The 19,734-nt window shown below is 40.5% G+C and overlaps 1 protein-coding gene across 10 annotated transcripts in view; it reads left to right on the plus strand.

Annotated features, from left to right (window-relative positions):
• Nucleotides 1-19,734, plus strand: part of MAPKAPK5 (MAPK activated protein kinase 5) — a 34,142-nt gene that overhangs the window by 5,070 nt on the left and 9,338 nt on the right. The window contains exons 2-14 of one of the 10 annotated variants that reach the window (XR_004974913.1): nt 2,701-2,774; nt 3,231-3,306; nt 4,249-4,346; nt 5,804-5,912; nt 7,596-7,685; nt 8,403-8,498; nt 9,312-9,392; nt 11,582-11,769; nt 13,585-13,705; nt 16,218-16,348; nt 16,784-16,905; nt 17,955-18,059; nt 19,584-19,730. Coding sequence is in view for 3 of the 10 variants with exons in the window: in XM_036354281.1 (XP_036210174.1) it covers nt 2,701-2,774; nt 3,231-3,306; nt 4,249-4,346; nt 5,804-5,912; nt 7,596-7,685; nt 8,403-8,498; nt 9,312-9,392; nt 11,582-11,769; nt 13,585-13,705; nt 16,218-16,348; nt 16,784-16,905; nt 17,955-18,059 (1,291 nt within the window). In the remaining 7 variants the exon portion in view is untranslated. Of the gene's footprint in view, nt 1-2,700; nt 2,775-3,230; nt 3,307-4,248; nt 4,347-5,803; nt 5,913-7,595; nt 7,686-8,402; nt 8,499-9,311; nt 9,393-11,581; nt 11,770-13,584; nt 13,706-16,217; nt 16,349-16,783; nt 16,906-17,954; nt 18,060-19,583; nt 19,731-19,734 lie in introns of those variants that run through there. The other 9 variants (XR_004974915.1, XR_004974916.1, XR_004974914.1 and 6 more) reach the window with 9 other exon arrangements.

Genomic DNA, 19,734 nt, shown 5'->3' on the forward strand with positions numbered 1-19,734 from the left:
AGAAGAAGGACATAGTTCTAGTAGAGAGATATAAATGGGGAGGCAGTGTTACCTAGTGGTTACAACAATTTCTCTAGGTAGGCTTATGGGTTGAAATCTCAGTCTTTGTCCTTAAGTCAACTTCACTCTTTGTCCCTTAGTTCCTCATCCATAGAAAGGAGATAAAAACACTCTCCAACTCATAGGGTATTTTTGAGGATTTAATGAGCAAATAATATCTAAATGTGCTTATGACAATAGGTAACATTTAGTAAGAGCTTGGTGAATATTAGCTTATAGCAGTTTAAGAGAGGGTTAGAAAGAGATGCTGTTTTCTTCACGTGGTCATTATTGCCCAACGTAATTTTCTTGTTTTTTCTTTAGCCTTCACATACTTTTCTTTATATATATTATTGATTTCAGAGAGGAAGGGAGAGGGAGAGAGAGATAGAAACATCAATGATGAGAGAGAAACATTGATCGGCTGCCTCCTGCATGCCCCCAAATGGGGATCTAGCCCACAACCCGGGCATGTGCCCTGACCAGGAATCAAACCTTGGCCTCCTGGTTCAAAGGTCAATACTCAACCACAGCCACGCCGGCTGGGCTAGCCTTCACATTCTTGACAGGTCATTGGTGAATCTTCCTACTAATTTGGGTGTGCCTAACCAATACAAATTAGTGAAGCTAAAAATAACTGACAACCAGCACTGACTAGGATGTACTCCCCCAGAAGTAAACTGGCATCACATCCAATTAAACGTTTGGTGTGTGGCACTGTGTGTATTCATGGTTTTGCCTTTTGAGGCTGCCCCTCAAGTGGTGAGAACTGAGGTCAGCTGGGAAAGCCGTTTTCCTGGGCTCTAACTGTAGCACTTAAATTTAGGCTCCTGACTACCGAACAGGCTGATTGGCTTTTTGGCAGGGATTCCCTTGAATCTATTCATCGGTTTGGGGACAGTTGCTCAAATTGTCCTCTAATCCATGATTAAAAGTTTATGGAAACTTATGATCTGGCATATGTTTTATCCTGGAGACTATTCCATGTGCACCTGGGAAGAATGTGCATTCCCCTGTTGGATGGAGTGCTGTGCAGACGTCAGTTAGGTCAGGTTGGTTGATAGTGTTGTCCTCTCTATCCTTGCTGATTTTCAGTCTAGCTTTTCTATCTATTAGTAAGAGTGGGGAGTATTGACATCTCCAAGTATTATTTTTGAATTTTCTATTTTTCCCTTAAATTCTGTCAATTTTTGCTTCATTTGTTTTTGGATTCTTGTTAGATGCATGTATATATGTTTGTAATTGACATTTCTTCCTGTTGACTTGACCTTTTTATCATTATCAAAAGTGCCTCCCTGTCTCTGTTAGCATCTTTTGTTTTAAAGTTTATTTTGTCTGTGGTCAGTATAGCTACCCAGCTCTCTTATGGTTACTTGTGATATATCTTTTTCCATCCTTTTACTCTTTTTTTTTTAAATTGTAGTAAAATACATACAACAGAATTTACCATCTTAACCGTTATTAACTGTATAGTTTGGTGGTATCAAATACATTCGTAGTGTGGTGTAACCATCACCACCATCAATATTCAGACTCTTTAGCTTGTAAAACTGAAGTTCTGTATTCATTAAGCACCAACTCCCCCATTGTCTCTTTCCCGCCAGCTCCTGGTGAACACTGTTTTAGTAATTCATTCCAGGATTGTTGAGCATTGCTATGAAGGCTATTCTAAGTTTGTTTTATACACTTGCATATTCACTAGGCAGAAGCTCTGTTTTCATCTCTGAACTTAGCCCGTTGTCTGGCACATACTAACTGCACAATGAGTGTGTTTCGTGGACAAATAACCTGTTCTCAGACACTGGGAATCAAGATTCTAGTGAAAAATATGGTCTATCAGATTTTCATTGCAACAAGACAGTTTTAAAGTCTCATGAGTTTTGGCCTAATTTCTCAAGGTCTGCAGTTAGTTTCCTATTCTGTATGTGGAACCCTACATGTGGAAAAATGAGTTTTATAGCTTTCTTGCCTATAGGCAACAGAAGCTCAACATAACAATGACCAAACAAGAATTCCATGAAAACTTGTATTAAACTGTAGAGAATCTCTCTGGAACTATTGAAAACTGTTGAAAAATATAAAAAGTTTACTTATATAATGAATATGACAATATCTTTGTACTCAAATGGTGCTGTTGAAAATTATATAAATTTACTATGATATTTATTGCTATTTTATTTGAAAATTTAAGTCTTGATTTATTCAGTTATTCCAAAAATTTGGTCAGTTTGTTCTAGGATATAGGCCTCTATATCATAGGAGCATAGATAAGACTAGTTTTTCTGGAATCTCAGAAAATATTTGACTATTTAAGCAAATAAATATCTAGTAGTACAGCATTTTGAAAGGATATCTTTCCCCTACACTCCAAAGACAAAACAAGACATTGAGTGGTTCTACTCCAGTGGACCTTGTAGATGAGCTGACAGATTTTTTGTCCTCAAGTTTTTGCTTTCGCTCTTGTTGGAAAATATGCCTAATCTAGTCATTGAAACAACACGTCTAATTATAAAGCCCTACAGAACACAAAGTTTTGTTTATCAGATTCTCTCAGAAGATGAGATATTGAGTGATAAGATCTTCTGTTGTCCCACCTTTGTTTAATTGTTCAGCTTTTTAATTGGAGAATTGTTCTCTGCCCCCTCTTTTTTATTTTAATAGGAAACCTCCATTTTAGAGGAATATAATATCAACTGGACTCAGAAACTGGGAGCTGGAATTAGTGGTCCAGTTAGGTAAGAGACCCATGTGCAAACTATGACAGAATTGCTCTGAAAAGGGCCATTTGAAATGCACCTTAAATTAGAAGCATCAAGGGTGCCAGAATTTAACAAGTAGAGTTGTTTAAACAAGTTAGGCTATTTCTCATCGATTAGAAATATACTTAAGTGACCAAGTCACATGTTCTGTAACATGGAATCATTGAAGATGTTGATCCTGTGGAGCCACTGAGAGTCACCTGTAGCCAGCAGAGGCCTCACGTTGGCATCACCTGGCTTAGGAGCTGAGGCCTAGGAAGAGTGGATGAGATCCTGCTCTGCCTTTCCACCTGCTAGGCTTGGGGGCAAGTTTGTTCTGGTGCACCTGGATATAGTCTTGATTAGAAGTACAATTCTCAAAGAACAAACCTGTTAAGTTAGTTTTTACTGTAACATCGATGATTTCTGATTGAATTTTTTCTCCAAATCTAGAGTCTGTGTGAAGAATTCTACCCAAGAACGGTTTGCACTGAAAATTCTTTTTGATCGTCCAAAAGCTAGAAATGAGGTATGATCCTTTATTGCCTTGTCTTGCCTAAATATTGAAGTGCCTAATGATTCATTTTATAAGCAAGGCAGCTTCGTACATAGATGCACAAAGAATCTTTAAAAAAATTTAAGTTCATACTTACCCCTTTTTTGCTATTCATCTTCTATAATAATAAAAGTATAATATGCTAATTAGACCAGACAACCTTCTAGACAACCTTCTGGATGAAGCTGGGGCTGCAAGGGAAGCCTGGGTCCCAGGTGCCTGCTGGTAGCCGGAGGGAAGCCCGGGTCCTGGGTGCCAGAGGGAAGCTGGTGCCGGAAGCCAGGGGAAGGAAGGCCTACTCTTGCATGAATTTCGTGCATTGGGCCTCTAGTGTTATTATAAAAGCAGTCCTACATCTATCAGTACAAAGGCTGTTAGTAGAGTCTTGTTTCAGTTAATGTGATTCTTATACATAGTTGAGTATTCAGGTTTACTTCCTCTTTTGCTTACTGGAAAATGTCCTAGAAGAGTGGAGAGAAAATAATACAGGGAAGGGTCTGGTGAAAAGTGTCTTGAAAGTGTGCTGCAGGAGGACTCTGAGGATGTGTTTCTAGTTTTTAAAAATAGACATTTGTTTTGAATGATCTGGACTGGTGATGACATGTTAGTAAGAGTGCAGTGATTACAGATGTATGAATAATATCTGAAAGAAAATAAATTGTTTGCTAATTCATTTGCTAATGGATAGGACAGGAGCAAGTAATCTGTTGTTGAGGTTTCATTCATAGAAAGAGCATTAGGAGATAATCTGTGTGTGATCCCCTCTTTTTTTTTACATTATTCTAGGTGATAAGGTTTTTTACTGTCATAGGCTTAGCCTCTTGTGCCTAATGTTGTCAGTTTTTTGTGGGGGTGTTGGGAGAGAAAATGTTGGCCTCCCCTATGTACAGAAACATTTCCTCTCTTCTCTTTAAGGTACGCCTGCACATGATGTGTGCCACACACCCGAATATAGTTCAAATTATTGAAGTGTTTGCTAACAGTGTACAGTTTCCTCATGAGTCCAGCCCCAGGTAAGACTACACAGGGTCATCATACTATGCCCACCTCTCCATATGTAGGCCAAGGTGTAGTGGGTTTTCCTCTTTTGTGCCCTCTCTCTCTCTTTCCCTTTCACTCCTTCTCCCCCCCCCCCCCCCCCCCCCCGTCTGCCTCCCTCCGTCCTTCTTTCTCATTCTTCCCTACATTTTGTTTTGGAAAATTTCAGACGTTTGTGAAAGCAGACAGAATTATGTAATGAATCCCCAGGTACCCATCACCCAGCCTCAGCAGTGATGAGCTCATTGCCAATCTCGTTTCATCTGTACCTGACTGCTCGCCTGGCCTCTCTGATCATTGTGATTGCTTTCTCTTTTTTTTAAAAAAGCAAGTAATATGGAATTAAAACAGATTCTATTTCAAATTAGCAAAAGGAAACCAAATATTATTCTAGGCAATGTTTTAGAGATTGATATGGCAAAAAGCCCTTATTGCTTAGTCTGACATTCCTTTTAAAGGGAGAAACCAACATCATTCTTTTAGCTGCCAAATGTTTGGCAAGCCCATTGAACGGTGTTCTAAGTCTCTTCCAGGAAATTAAAAATTAAAATAAGAAAGAAAAAAGAATTAAAATAAGGTTTGTTTTCTGTTGGAGGGAATGAGCTATAAATCTGCCATCATAGCAATGGGATAGGCACCAAGGAGAGGCACCCATAAAATACTTTGAGCTTACAAAGGAGAGCTGCGAGCTGTAGGCTGGGGAGGTGAGTTGTCACAGAGCTGTTACATGGGAACTAGGACTTGAAGGGGATAGGAAGAAGTTTTCCAGGTGGAGAAAGAAGATGGGTTTGTAAAAACAAATGGGAAATGAATGATTATTTCTTACAACTGTGCTCTGTTGGTGAAAGCATTTGGATGGAAGCTGGAAGCATTTATATCAAAGGATGGTAACCAAAATTCAAAAAAAAATTTTTTATAACATGAGAACTTTTGCTTTTATTTAGTAATTGTGTAACCCTTTCCAGCTATCTTGCTGGGTATCCTCTGGGTCACATGAAAAAAACTAGTGGAGTGTGTGTGCGGCAGGGAGTAGATACACACACAAACACAGAATGAAAAACCAAGACAGCTCAATACCCAGCCAAATGACTTGAAATTCATGTCCTACACAAAGTCATATTCTGTTTTCAACATATATTCATTCTAGCTGCCCTAAAATGTATATACAAAATATGTCACTTAAGTGTAATGTTCTCAAAAGGATCATTATTTTCAAAACTAAATCTTTCACTCCCACTTTAGCTTCTTAGAAAGTGTTAGGTCAGGGATATGCACAGTGTCCATTTGGTAGTGGACACTCAAAGGGGCTTGGTAGGACTAGACTTAGGAAGTAAATGACACACTTTGTAGATGAGGTATCTCTTTAGATTAGCTACTTGATGTTTCAATTCTTTTTTTTTTTAACTTAACAAAATCAAATGCTTTCAAACAGGGCTCGACTCTTAATTGTAATGGAGATGATGGAAGGGGGAGAGCTATTTCACAGAATCAGCCAGCACCGGCACTTTACAGAGAAGCAAGCCAGCCAAGTAACAAAGCAGGCAAGTTAACCCCGGGTACAAATCAAACCGCCAACAATGTTGGTTAACAAGCACAATTTCATTGGGGGGGAATAAAAGAAAGCTTGCAGAAAAGCTCTATTTGCTCTCTCATTGCCTGCTTTGTTATGTGACCAGAAAAGATGCTTTGACAGGAGAAATGTGACACCTTTTATGCTTTGGGGGGGGGGACTGTATTCTTAAGTGGTTGTCAATTGTTTGTCTATTACAAGATGTAAATAAACTCTGGAAGGAAGGTAATCTTAACTCTTGTAGATTGTAGATATCTTTAGACATGGCTTTCAAGCACTGTTATTGAACTTTGAGATAAAATGTTGCTGATACCACTTAAAAGATTGTATAGTGTAAAAATATGTTCTGACAATTGATATAAGATAATTTTTGCTTATGAGTCGCCTTTCTTCAGATTTTAGTAGTATTATAAGGTCTTTGTAATTCTGGGTTATTCCTGGTTATAGTCTTTCTATTTTGATGCCACTTTTAAAAATTAATCCTCACCAGAGGATATTTTTTCCATTGATTTTTAGAGAGAGTAGAAGGGAGGGGGTGAGACAGAAACATCGATGTGAGAGAGACATCGATTGGTTGCCTCCTGCACTGGCCCCGACAGAGGGCTGGGGCCAGGGATCGAACCTGCAACTAAGGTATGTATCCTTGCCTGGAATTGAACCCATTACTCTTCAGTCCATGGGCTGACGCTCTAACTACTGAGCTAAACAAGCTAGGGCTTACTTGATATCACATTGCATTGCTAGAGAAATGATTTATGTCACAGACAATACTAGGAAACCAACTGGAAATAACATCTTGAGGAGATCAAAAGCTAAACCCTCAAAGCTAATCTTCATGTCAAGCAAGCAAGGCAAAGAAAAGCAGAAAGCCTAGCACAATTGGTTCTTAATTAAAAAATCCTTCAAAATTTTCCATGAGCATTTTTTGATGCCTCCTTTCTGGTGTGGTGGAGCGGATACTTGGAATGCTAAGACATTTCCATACTGAGAGTTGAAGAAAAGGCAAAATTTGCTCTTGCTATTTAATTTTAAAAATTATACCTTGTATTTTTCAAATACTAAGACTAAAGGGTGAGCTCTGATAATCTTCTGTAAAACAAAACCCCTTCACATCTACCTAAACAGGCCACATTTCACCAAGTGGGATGAGCACATTGGAATATCAGGTGGAAAAATCCAGTTAGCTGCTTTCCATTGTTCTTGAGGGCAGAGCTTGAAAGTTGAGCTCCCTGGAGAGTGCAGCTCCCTTCTGAGCCACGTGTCAGTGCGGCTGCCCTGCTGGGGGAGACCAGGTCTGCTGTCTGCGCAGTGTTCACGCTGCAGTGCTTGTCACATGGCAGATGAATGCAAGTGGAAACATTTCATTTCCCTCACTGTGTACAGGATTTAACCATCAGTTCATTCTGATAAAGAATCATTTTACTGTTGTATTTTTTCTTTTTGCTTAACAAAATACACGTTGCAGGTAAACTAAGTTCATTTCTATTTCTTGGTACCAAAAGTTTTACTTAATTTCTGCTTTAAAATTGAAGACCAGCCATAGTCTTAATGGACTTAATTAAGGATCATTTTTTAATATCCTGAGTTCTCTAAACTAGGGGCACTAAAGAGTTAATTTTTCTAAGATGTGGTTGCTCATTATGTCCTTTTCCAGATAGCTCTGGCTCTACAGCACTGTCACTTGTTAAACATCGCGCACAGAGACCTCAAGCCTGAGAATCTGCTCTTCAAGGATAACTCTTTGGTGAGATGCCTTGCTTTTCTGCATTTTAGTGCTGCCATTCACAGCATAGTTCCGAAGTGGGCGTGGAGGTGTGTGTGTATGTGTTTGGAGTGCTCTGAACCCATAGTGAAAAGGCTTTAGGCAGCTTATTTTTCCCACTTATTTCCTTGTTGGAAGCCCAGAGAAATACCCCTCGAATGGATAATTTTGGATGATCCTTATATGTATTTGTAGGACTTAAGATTTTGGATATTATTTGGGGGGACTTCAGGATGGGGCCAGAATCTATGTGTTGTTTTATATTACCTTAAAACTTAACAGTTGTATTTGCTGTTAACCCTGATAAGGTGTGTTTTTCTCTCCAACCCTACCCTCTGACACCTACACCATGTCCCATCAAATAAGTTACTCTGGCTATCATAAAATGGATATTGGTGAGAAGTTATGGGCCAATCTATAGAGCCAGGGAGCTTTTGAGTAAGATTTTGATTTTAGTGCTGACTTTATAAGTTATAAAACAAGGCTAACTGTGAGTCGGTAGAAGTTGCTTACTTCTGTGTTACTAAGAACAATTCCTCAATATGAATCATTGTCTCCAGACCTGAGGATATACTACTCACATACTCAGGTCTCAGTCAGAAACTTGTGAGTGCTCAAGGTAACATGCCGTGCACCTGGATTTCCCTCTAATGTTTCCTGAGAACTCTGGAGCAATAACTTCCATTTATTTTATTTCAGGATGCCCCAGTGAAGTTGTGTGATTTTGGATTTGCCAAAATTGACCAAGGTGACTTGATGACACCCCAGTTCACCCCTTATTATGTAGCACCTCAGGTAAGCATGTTCTGTTTCTGCCACTGGCTGTGCCACCAAGCTGCCTGTGCACTCAACATTCCTCCTCTACAGCACTAGTAGGCGTGCATTACAAATGCACAGGGAGTGCTCAGTTTCAGAAACCTAAAAGCTGCTTAATTTGATTTAGGCATTTTATTCTTTTGGAATCTACTTTATTGAGGTATGATTTATATATAGTTCTTCTACTTGAAGTGTTGTTTGATGAGTTTTGACAAATGGATACTCCTGCAAGATCAGCATCACAATCAAGTTATAAAACGTTTCCATCACTTCAGAAGCTGTCTCGTGTGCCTTTCCAGTCAGATTGCTCCCAACTTAACTCCTAGCCCCAGGCAACCACTGACATGCTTTCTGTTATTATTGGTTAGTTTTGTCTGTTGTAGAATTTCATAAAAATAGAATTTATGTATCTTTTGTGTTTTACTTTTACTCAGCATATTTTTGAAATTCATCCATGTTGCATGTATCAGCATGCTTTTACACAGGCATGAGGGATGTCCCCAGGAAAAAGTCATCTCAGATGCCTCGATGGGCAGGAAGAATAGATAAATCTCCTCCAGGGACCTGATCTTAATGTTCTTGACCTGGGCAAGCACTGATAGATTGCTGGTGATAAGAGGGTGGTGGTGGTGATGGTGGGGGGGGGGGGGGTGTTGGAAGTATTGTGTTTATGTGGAGTTTTTTTGATTGCTGATTGCCAGTGTGGACCCTTTTTAGCCTTCCAGGAGTCTCTCAAGTTGCGTATCATTGTGTGATTTTCAGTAAACTGTTCCTTTGGTCTGACTCTGACAGGTACTAGAGGCACAGAGAAGGCATCAAAAGGAGAAATTTGGCATCATACCTACCTCACCAACACCCTACACTTACAACAAGGTAGAGGAAGAGATATTTATCTTCACCCCTGGGGTAGCCTCTTTTCAGTGAGCTATTTGTGGCCCTCTGGGAATGTGGCTCATTCCATTCTTATCCCTTAATCTCCCTGTGCAAAAGGCTGGAAGCAGCCACACAAGCAGAAGAGTACTTGGAATTCAAGTTTTGTCTGATGAAATATAAAGTAAGGTTCTTATCGATTTAGGTTTTGCAGCAGGAGCCAAGGGATATGGTCATCTGGAGGTTATTTATTTGGCTAGCTGTATAATCTAGTGACCATATTTAAAAGATAGGGTTGTCTTTAAATTTACTTGCTAAAAATCTCAGCATGAATGCAATGAATTTCCTGCATGATGTAATTTCCCAATATTTTTTTCTTCTCTTCCTTTTCCATTTTGTAAATCTAATGGTGCTCATGAATTAGTATGGCATTCATCAAAATTACACTGCAGATGAGTAACATGTTGAAAAAAAACTTCATATTACTTTTTTTAAAAAATATATTTTATTGATTTTTTACATAGAGGAAGGGAGAGGAATAGAGAGTTAGAAACATTGATGAGCCCTAACTTGTTTGGCTCAGTGGATAGAGCGTCAGCCTGCGGACTCAAGGGTCCCAGGTTCGATTCCAGTCAAGGGCATGTACCTTGGTTGCGGGCACATCCCCAGTGGGGCGTGTGCAGGAGGCAGCTGATAGATATCTCTCTCTCATCGATGTTTCTAACTCTCTATCCCTCTCCCTTCCTCTCTGTAAAAACTCAATAAAAATATATTTAAAAAAAAAGAAAAAAAAAAAAAAAAAAAGAAACATTGATGAGAGAGAAACATTGATCAGCTGCCTCCTGCACACTCCCTACTGGGGATGTGCCCGCAACTAAGGTACATGCCCTTGACCGGAATCGAACCTGGGACCTTTCAGTCCGCAGGCCAACGCTCTATCCACTGAGCCAAACCGGTTAGGACTCATATTACTTTTGAATGTGTATATATGTTGGTCTAAGTAAAAACTTTATATTGGGCAACTAAATGAACACTGAATGCTACATTGACAAGTCATTTTTAATAAAAATATGTAATAAGATATTAAATTTTTGAAAATTAAATAAATATATCAACCTTAATTAAAGAGAGAGAGAGAAGCAGGCTTGGCCCATGTGGCTCAGTTGGTTGGAGCATCATCCCATGCACTGAAGGGTTGCAGGTTCAAACCCTGGTAGGGACACATGTGGAAGGCAGAGCTGATGGATGTTTCTGTCTCCCTCTCCCTTCCTCTCTCTGTAAAGTCAGTAAAAACATGTCCTTGGGTGAGGAGTGAAAAAAAAGGGGGCAGGGGAGGAGCGGGCACAATGAGTCCTTTGTGGCCAAAGAAATGCTTTTATTTATTTTATTTTTTTAAAATTTTAGGGAGGGAGGGAGGGCAAGAGAGAAAAGGGAAAAAAGAAAGGAGGGGAGGGGAGGGGAGGGAGGAGAGGGGAGGAGAAGGGAGGAGAGGAGAGGAAGATGGATAGGAGATACATTGATCAGTTGCTTCCTGTATATGGCTTGACTGGGCATCGAACTTGCAACCTAGATATGTGCCCTGATCGGGAATCGAACCAGTGACCTTCCAGTGCACAGGACCAACTGAACCATACTGGCCAGGGCCAAAGGAATGAATGCTTTTATTTTTTTATGTATTTATTTATTTATAGAATATGCTTTTATTGATTTCAGAGATAGGAAGGGGGGGGGAGAGAGAGAGAGAGAGAGAGAGAGAATCATCAATGATGAGAGATGCTGATGTGTGTCTATGTAGTGTAGGTGGCACATAAAAAATATGGAGTGAAGCCCTAGCCGGTTTGGCTCAATGGATAGAGTGTCGGCCTGAGGACTGAAGGGTCCCAGGTTTGATTCCGGTCAAGGGCACATGCCCAGGTTGTGGGCTGGATTCTCAGTGGGGGGCATGCAGGAGGTAGTCGATCAGTGATTCTTTCTCATCATTGCTGTTTCTATCTCTTCCTCTCCCTTCCTCTCTGAAATCAATTAAAAAATATTTTTTAAAAAATGGAGTGAAAAGTTAGACTTCCTGAGACTTTTCCAGTCTCTGTTAAGTGATTCTTGGATAGCTCATCCTGTGTATGTCGGCCAGCCATGGAGGCTTTATGTTGGAGCTGTGCCTCTGCTAAGAGTGACCATTTTCTCTTTGCTTTCAGAGCTGTGATTTATGGTCCTTAGGAGTGATTATCTACGTGATGTTGTGTGGATACCCTCCTTTTTACTCCAAACATCACAGCCGGACTATCCCAAAGGACATGCGGAGAAAGATCATGACAGGCAGTTTTGAGTTCCCAGAGGAAGAGTGGAGCCAGATCTCAGAGATGGCCAAAGATGTTGTGAGGAAGTGAGTTCCTGGGCCACTGGGCGGGGAGACCAAGGAAGCCTTAAGGTGCTGGAACACAGGGAATGTTGGGTAGAGAAAAGTCATTTGTTTCTTAGGCATGTTCGTTCCTATTTAGCATCACAGAAATCTTACCCCTGGAGCCTGAGATGAGGGTTCTCAGTGTCCACACCTTCGTGGAAATGGAGCTTTGCTCCCTCCTGTTCTATTCCTAGAATTTATCCCTGGGTTGTGAACCCAGGTCCTTCAGTAGCCAGTGTCTCTGTGAGCATTAATTCAGGGCCTTAGTGATAAATCTCTACTCCCTGACCCCTGTGTGCCCCCTTGTCTGTAAGCCAATCATTTGGGATGGACGTTAGGAATGAACTGGGGTATTAAGATGATAACAATGCTTTTGGCTTTTCATTTCTTGGTGCTGTGGGAGTATGTGATTGATGGTGTGGGGCCTGGGCCCCACCCTCCAGCCTTCTCACTGCTAGTTGGTTGCTCTGACATATATGAAGATGGGAAGAGTTAGAAGAATTAGGGCTAATAAGTAGATGAGGGACAGTTGACATTCAGAACCCTTTGGTAGCTGGAGGGTAGGTAAGAAGTCAGACCTAAAGTTGAGGTATATGTGGAAGGCTCAGCTGCCTGGGTCTTGGGCACTGCTCTAGTATTCCTATTGCTTGGTTTCACTCAGCAATTTTTCCTTTTTTGGTTTCAGTTGCTTCATTTGTAATGTGATAAAGATAAGCATTAAAGGGGCAATATCTGGGAACTGTCTCCTGACAGTACAGTCCTTTCTCTATGGAAATTACTCCCTTTCATAAGTGAGCTTGTTCTGATGATTAGGGGGCCTATTTTCTAAAGAGGGGCTAGTTTCTAAAACATATAAGCAAAAGTTTTTTAGGAAGGTGGAGGCAGTATTTAAATCACCACCTGTCTTCCCATGCTGTCTTTTCGGCTACTTAACCAAAATATCAATATCCTTTAAGTGGTTCTTTATCAGTTCTGTAGACTATCACTAGAGCAATATGAATACTTTCTTTAGAATCTGAAGCTGTTTGTTCAGAATGATCCAGAATAAAAGAGGAAATAGGCATGTTGTCCTGACTCTGACATTTGGAACGGGAGGATATGTAGTTGGAAGGAGGTGCTGTAAATAGCCCAAGGAGCATGCTGGGATGAGCTAGGAATTGCATCAGCATGAATACATACTAGTAAGATGTAAAGAAGTCGGATCAGAGCAATACACTAGGCTTAGAAGGAAATGCCATCCCCTTCTCAGAGTTTCTAGGTATTTAGCTTTAGAATGTTTCTGGAATAAAAGGCTCATGTCCTGCCATATGGTAACATCGACATTTTACCACAAGTAGCAACCTGGGTTTTCAGAACCTCCTGACCCTTCAACTAATTTTATAGCCACTATTAGCCAAAAGAGCACTCTCAGTCCATTTTGGCAATTAGAGCTCACTACCCTAAAAACATCAATATGGAGATTCAGGGTCTCAGGAACTGTGAGCGATATGTAGGATTATTTTATTAATCCTACATATGGGATTAATTACTGGGCTGAAGTATATCTGGGTTAAGTTTTTTCCTACCACTTTTACCTCATTTTGTTTGTACAGATGGAAAGGACCGCCTAGGGACACAGAGCCCTCACAGCTAGTGGTTAGAGACTAGAACCCCACCCCTGCTCTGCAGATGGAAAGCCTAGGCTTGTAGGAGTTGGAAGAAAGTCAGAAACTAGAGCTGGGTAGTGTGAGACCCCAGAACTTCCTGGTTGTCTGGAAGCAACTGAACATGGCAGCCCTGTTGGCCTTTTCTCCACAGGCTCTTGAAGGTCAAACCAGAGGAAAGACTCACCATTGAGGGAGTGTTGGACCACCCCTGGCTAAACTCGACTGAGGCCCTGGATAATGTTCTACCCTCTGCTCAAGTGATGATGGATAAGGTGTGTTTTTGTTTTTGTTTTAGTTCTTTATTGTTTAACGTATTATATAAGTCTCCTTATTTCCCCATTGACCTCTCCCCAGCCGCCCCCACCCTCCATGCATAAGGGTTTGAATGATACTTATTTTGTTGGCAGATAAGGTTGAGTTGAGAAGGAATGCTGGGAACTCAACTTAGTGAGGGGTTAACAGCAAAACAATGTAGAACATGCAGTCTTTTCCAGAGAAGTATCTCTGGTTTCCTGAAGATGAGGGTTGGAAATAAAGAGCTTCCCATAAAAGACCCAGATCAAGGCCTGGTAACTATACACTAAGGGAGCACAACACTCAAAGGAATATCCTCCCTATGATCGTCAGTGGGAAAAACAACCTAACTTCATTAATGGGAAGTCAGTGAGATGCATGTGACAGGACCAGGCTTTGAAAGTAGACAGGTCTTACATTTAAAAAAAAAAAATTTTATTGATAGCAGAGAGGAAGGAAGAGGGAGGGAGAAACACCAATGATGAGAAAGAATCATCGATCAGTTGCCTCCTGTGTGCCCCCTACTGGGGATCAAACCTGCAACCTGGGCATGTGCCCTGACCTGGAATTGAATACTGACTTCCTGGGTCATGGATTGATGGCCAGGCTAGTCTTATCTTACTAGGATGTAGCTGAGAGTCCATTGTAGAAATTTGAGAAGATGTTTGCATAGGGAAGGTGTTTAGGAATGGTTAACCAGACTTGCAGACTTGCCAACTTAAGACTTCTGTGGTAATTTAGAATCTGAGGGGCGGCTCTGAGAGCAGAGAAGTAGAGATGAATGAATTGGCTCAATACTTTTGAAGACAATTTTCTACAATTTTTGGTGACTGACTAGATATAAGGGAACAGTTGGGTAGCACATCAGGTAGTGCCATCAACAAATAGAGGAAAACCAAGAATGAGGCTAGTTTGAGTGAAGGGAAATCTTTTAGGTTTCAGATATTGTTTCAAGTGGTAGATGGACACTCAAATGAGATTTGTGGTCCGGAAACAGAGTGTGGCTGAGAGGCAAAGGCAGGGGCAAACAGGCCAACCTGGCCAGGGAGAATGCTACCCTCTTAAAAGGGATGAGGTTAAAGTGTGACAAAGAATGAGTGAACAGGAAAAGAGAATGCTAAGACCTCCCTTAGTTTATGGGAGAGAAAGGAGAGCTGGAAGGAACAGAATTCTCTGCCATCTCAGATTTGTGTACGGTTACCTTACTGGTTAGTAAATATGCCCAGTAGTGCAAAAATGGTTTGGTCAGTCTAAATCCAAAGGGATTATTTGTATCCTCTGTTTGTCAGTACATGAGTTTTCAATGTAGCTTTCTTCAAAATTTTGGACATGAAGAAATAATTGCCTTCTGTAGTTATTTTAAAATTAGTGCATAATGAAGCCAAGTATGGATTTGGAGAATCTTGTTAATGAGAAAAAGTGGCTCTTAGGCCTTTAAGATGGAACTTCAACGTTGACAGTGTATTCCTGTTGTTAAAGAATGATGTGGTCGTGATGTGGGTAGGTCAGCTTTGGAAAAATGGCCACATATGCAGATGTTGAATAGTGTCCATCTAAGCCCTGGCTAGGAGATGGAGCCTGAACTTGTGCCCTTGAATTATTCCCATCTTTCTGGTTGGGCCATCACTCATGAATAAATAGATATGAGGGTCCAGAGGGGGGTAGCCAGGGCAACTGTTTATAGTTCCTGTAAACTCTTCCTGATCTAAAAGCACGCTTAACAAGGAACTGCTTTTTGTTTTTTTTTGGAACTGCTTTTTTAAATGGTCAGAATTTATTGTTGAAATTCAAACAGAGCAGAGATATATAAAATAAAAAGCAAAAGTTCCCTTTTATTTCCTTGCCTTAATCTCACCCCTCAGAAGTGAGCTAATCTATGGTGTGATGTATCCTTCCTGATGTTTTTCTGGGGAGACCCTCACACACTCAAGAATTTGTCCTTTTCAAAAAAATACAAAAAAATGGGATCATCTAGTTCTTACAAAGCTTTCTGCTGAGTATTTGTCTTCCCTCATTGGTTTGCCCGTAGTGAGACCAAGCATTGGTCATAAAAACACAGATTTCAAGAGTTCTACACTTTGTGACAGTTATTTCTCATTATAAATTAATTGGTGTATAGACCAGTGCTTGAGTGTTTACCACACTCAGTGTGAAACAGTTGGGGTTCTGAGCCATCAGGGCCTCTCTACACTTTGGAGGCAAGCTGGGAGGCTTCTCGGGCAGTAGCTTGCCAGCCTTTTCTCTGATGTACACGTTTGCCTCTCTTTATACTTGCCCTTGCCAATGACTGTGAGCATGAGCCTTGTTAATATTTCTTCTGGACCCTACTGGCCCACGGGGAAGAATCTCTGCTTTATCAAAATTTATATACTGCCAGCATAGTAGTGAAATTGCCTTCTTAGTTCCTTGAGCTCCTTCCCATGCTCTTAGATAGGTTTTCTAGGTACTCAGAAATGAATATGAAAAATTGACGACAGTGTTTGTATTCAGGCGGTGGTTGCAGGAATCCAGCAGGCTCATGCGGAACAGTTGGCCAACATGCGAATCCAGGATCCGAAAGTCAGCCTCAAACCCTTGCACTCTGTGAACAACCCCATTCTGAGGAAGAGGAAATTACTTGGGTAACTGAGCTTATTTCATTTATTCTCGTTCATGGTTGGGAGGCCCATTTTCTGCCTTTTTAAAAATATATATATATTTTTATTGATTTCAGAGAGGAAGGGAGAGGGAGAGAGAGAGAAAAACATCAATGATGAGAGAGAATCATTGATAGCCGCCTCCTGCATGCCCCCCACTGGAGATTGAGCCCACATCCCGGGCATGTGCCCTGACCAGGAATCAAACTGTGACCTCCTGGTTCATAGGTTGATGCTCAACTAGTGAGCTGCCTCTTAAGAGGGTGGGAAGAATAAGCTGTTTAAATAGCATCAAAAGTTGGAGATGCTCTATTGTTAATTTTCTGAAAAATCTGTTGCCTTATGTTTAGAGTTAACATCTGTTGAGTGTTAGGTTTTTGGGTCTTACCTTGTTATTATCTCTCCCCCAAACTTTTAAAGCACCAGGCCAAAGGATGGTGTGTATATCCACGATCGTGAGAATGGAACCGAGGATTCAAATGTTGCCTTGGAAAAGCTCCGTGATGTGATTGCTCAATGTATTCTCCCCCAGGCTGGTAAAGGTCACACCATTTACAAATGCTGTGTGTGTGTGTGTGTGTGTGTGTGTGTGTGTGTGTGTGTGTACATGTGCATGCATGCACATGACAAAAGGAGTGGTTTAATTTGAGGTTGTCTGTTTCATCTTTGTGTATAAGAAAGTAAGTACATTATATAAATCAGTCTTTACCCATTCAAAAGAGTGGATGATGGGTTAGGGTAAATTCTACCCTTCCTTTGTTTTTTTGTGACATTTGTAATTTAGGTTTAATTGCCAGTGCCAGGTGCAGCATATAATTTTATATTTTCTCGGTTTATTAATGAGGGCATGTGATGGAGAATGGAGACTGTGGACAGGGTCAAGTTCAGTGTTGAAAAGCTCAGGAGACGTCATTTCCAGAGCCATTAGAGTTCAAGGCTTTATTAACTTGTGAATATAAAGAGAATACGCCCCCAGGTCAGAAGTGGACTCTGCTGCTACTCATGTGATGGGCAGAGTGTGACTTACATGTGGATTCTTTTGAGTGAGAGTTTGCTTTCAATATGTTCTTTCCCCACTCAGTGGGGTGTAATGGGCTTTTCTCAGCAGATGAAAGAGATCCTTTAAGTAGTAGGCCAGAAAACTGTTGGGTTGACCTGTCTTCCTACTTCTTGCATTTTCAGGGAACTCATATTTAGTGTACCTCCAATAGCCTTCCAGAGTAAGAAATGAGCTTAGGAGAAAGAAGGTAGCCTGCTCAGCTTTGTTCTTCCTCTATCTCTTGGTCCATTAGGTTAACCAGAGACCTAAGCTGTTTTTGCTCAGCAGTAGTCTGACACTGCCTATTCCCATCCCCCAGTGCGAAGACTCTGGGGCCATCAGAGGATTTGTGTGAGGCTGTCCCAGTAGACGAGTTCAAAGACCAGAAGTGGTTTATATGTCATGTAGACATTAGCAGGAACAGCAGTGGCTGGTGAAGTTTGTACCTTTAGTCATCACTTTTCAACACGTTGAACATCATGTCCTTCCATCTCTGACACTAAAATCCCATAATGCTGCAGGGAAATGCAACTTCTTCATCTTTATCAATAGGCGAGAATGAAGATGAAAAGCTGAATGAAGTAATGCAAGAGGCTTGGAAGTATAACCGGGAATGCAAACTCCTGAGAGACACTCTGCAAAGCTTCAGCTGGAATGGTAGGAGTCTTAATTACTTCTTTCCCCAGGAATACAATGAAGTGATTGTTTAGAAAGGGTACGAATCTCTGCAGGCCTACCTGGAGCTATTTTTTTATTGTTGTTAATTCTCACCGGAAGATATTTTTCCATTGATTTTTAGAGAGTTTGGGAGAGAAGGGGAGAGACAGAAACATCGATGTAAGAGAGACACATAGATTGGTTGCCTCCCTCACACTCGAGCCTGCAGCCAAGATACATGCCCTTGACTGGAATCAAACCTGGGACCCTTCAATTTGGGGGCCAACACTCTATCCATTGAGCCAAACCAGCTAGAGCCTGACTTGGTTCTTGGACAAGAGAAATCCAGTGATAGCCTGGAAGAAATTAGCTTCCCTGGCATGTTTTTTTTAAAAAAGATTTTGAAATATCAATACAGAAAAGTGATCACATTTGAAGTGTGTACTGTTGATGAATTTTTACAAAATGAACATTCCATATAACTAGTCCCTAGAACATGTAGTGGACATGGACTCTCTTCTAGTCACTACCTCCCACCCCCAAGGGTTATCACAATCCTGATTGCTAGTACTATTGATTTATATTTTATATAAATGGAATCACACATGTCTGTTCTTTTGTGTCTGGCTTCTTTTAGTTAACATTATATTTGTGAGATTCAGCCTTGTGTGTAGCAGCAGATCATTCTCATTCTCTCTCTCTCTATATATATATATATTCTCAATATATATTTCTCTCTCTCTCTACACACACACACACACACACACACACACACACACACACACACGGGCAAAAGTAGGTTTACAGTTGTTAGTATGCAAAAGTTTATTCTTTTATTATTTATTGATTGTATTATGTATTTGCATTATTATTTCTTATTCTTTTTTTGTATCCTTACTTCTGATAGTGGTGGCTGGTAATTTAACCTACTTTTGCCCACCCTTTGTGTGTGTGTGTGTGTGTGTGTGTGTGTGTGTGTACATAGGTAGTCTACTGTTGGACATTTTGAGTTATTTCCAAGTTTTGGTAATTAAGAAAAGGGCTGCTATGAATGCTCTTGTGTGTTATCTTTTGAAGAATGTTTTGCTGAACTAATTTCTCTTACCTCTTATATATCTAGGATTGGATTGCTGGTTCATGGAGGTATTCATCTGTTTGGCTTTAGTGGGTACTGCTAAGAGTTTTCCAAAGTGGTTATTCTGGTTGATACTTCCACTAGTAGTGTTTGAAGGTTAACTTACCCTGCTTCCACATCAACTCTCGTCTATCTTTCTATTTATTTTAGTCATTCTGGATAGATGATAGTGGTATTACAATGTCATTTTACTTTGCCTTTCCCTAATGAACTTTAGCACTTTAAAGATGTTTAGTGGCCATTTAGATTTCCTCTTTTGTTAAGTACCTATTCTTTTGCTAGTTTTTCTGTTGAGTTATATCTTTCTTATAGATGTATGAGTTCTTTATATATTCTTGATACGAGTCCTTTGTCAAACATATATATTACAAAGACCTTTCTCTTCATAGTTTCCTTGTTTGCTGTTGTACTGAACATTGGATTTTTACTGCCAGGTTAATGGAACTGCTTAATTGCTACTTGCAAAATGGGGGGTCTGAACTGCTTTTGATCGGTGTTGGGACGGTTCCTCCATTGTGAAGGTGAATTGGACACTGGTAA

This window comes from Myotis myotis, unplaced genomic scaffold, assembly GCF_014108235.1.
Source record: "Myotis myotis isolate mMyoMyo1 unplaced genomic scaffold, mMyoMyo1.p scaffold_m19_p_20, whole genome shotgun sequence".
NCBI lineage: Eukaryota > Metazoa > Chordata > Mammalia > Chiroptera > Vespertilionidae > Myotis > Myotis myotis.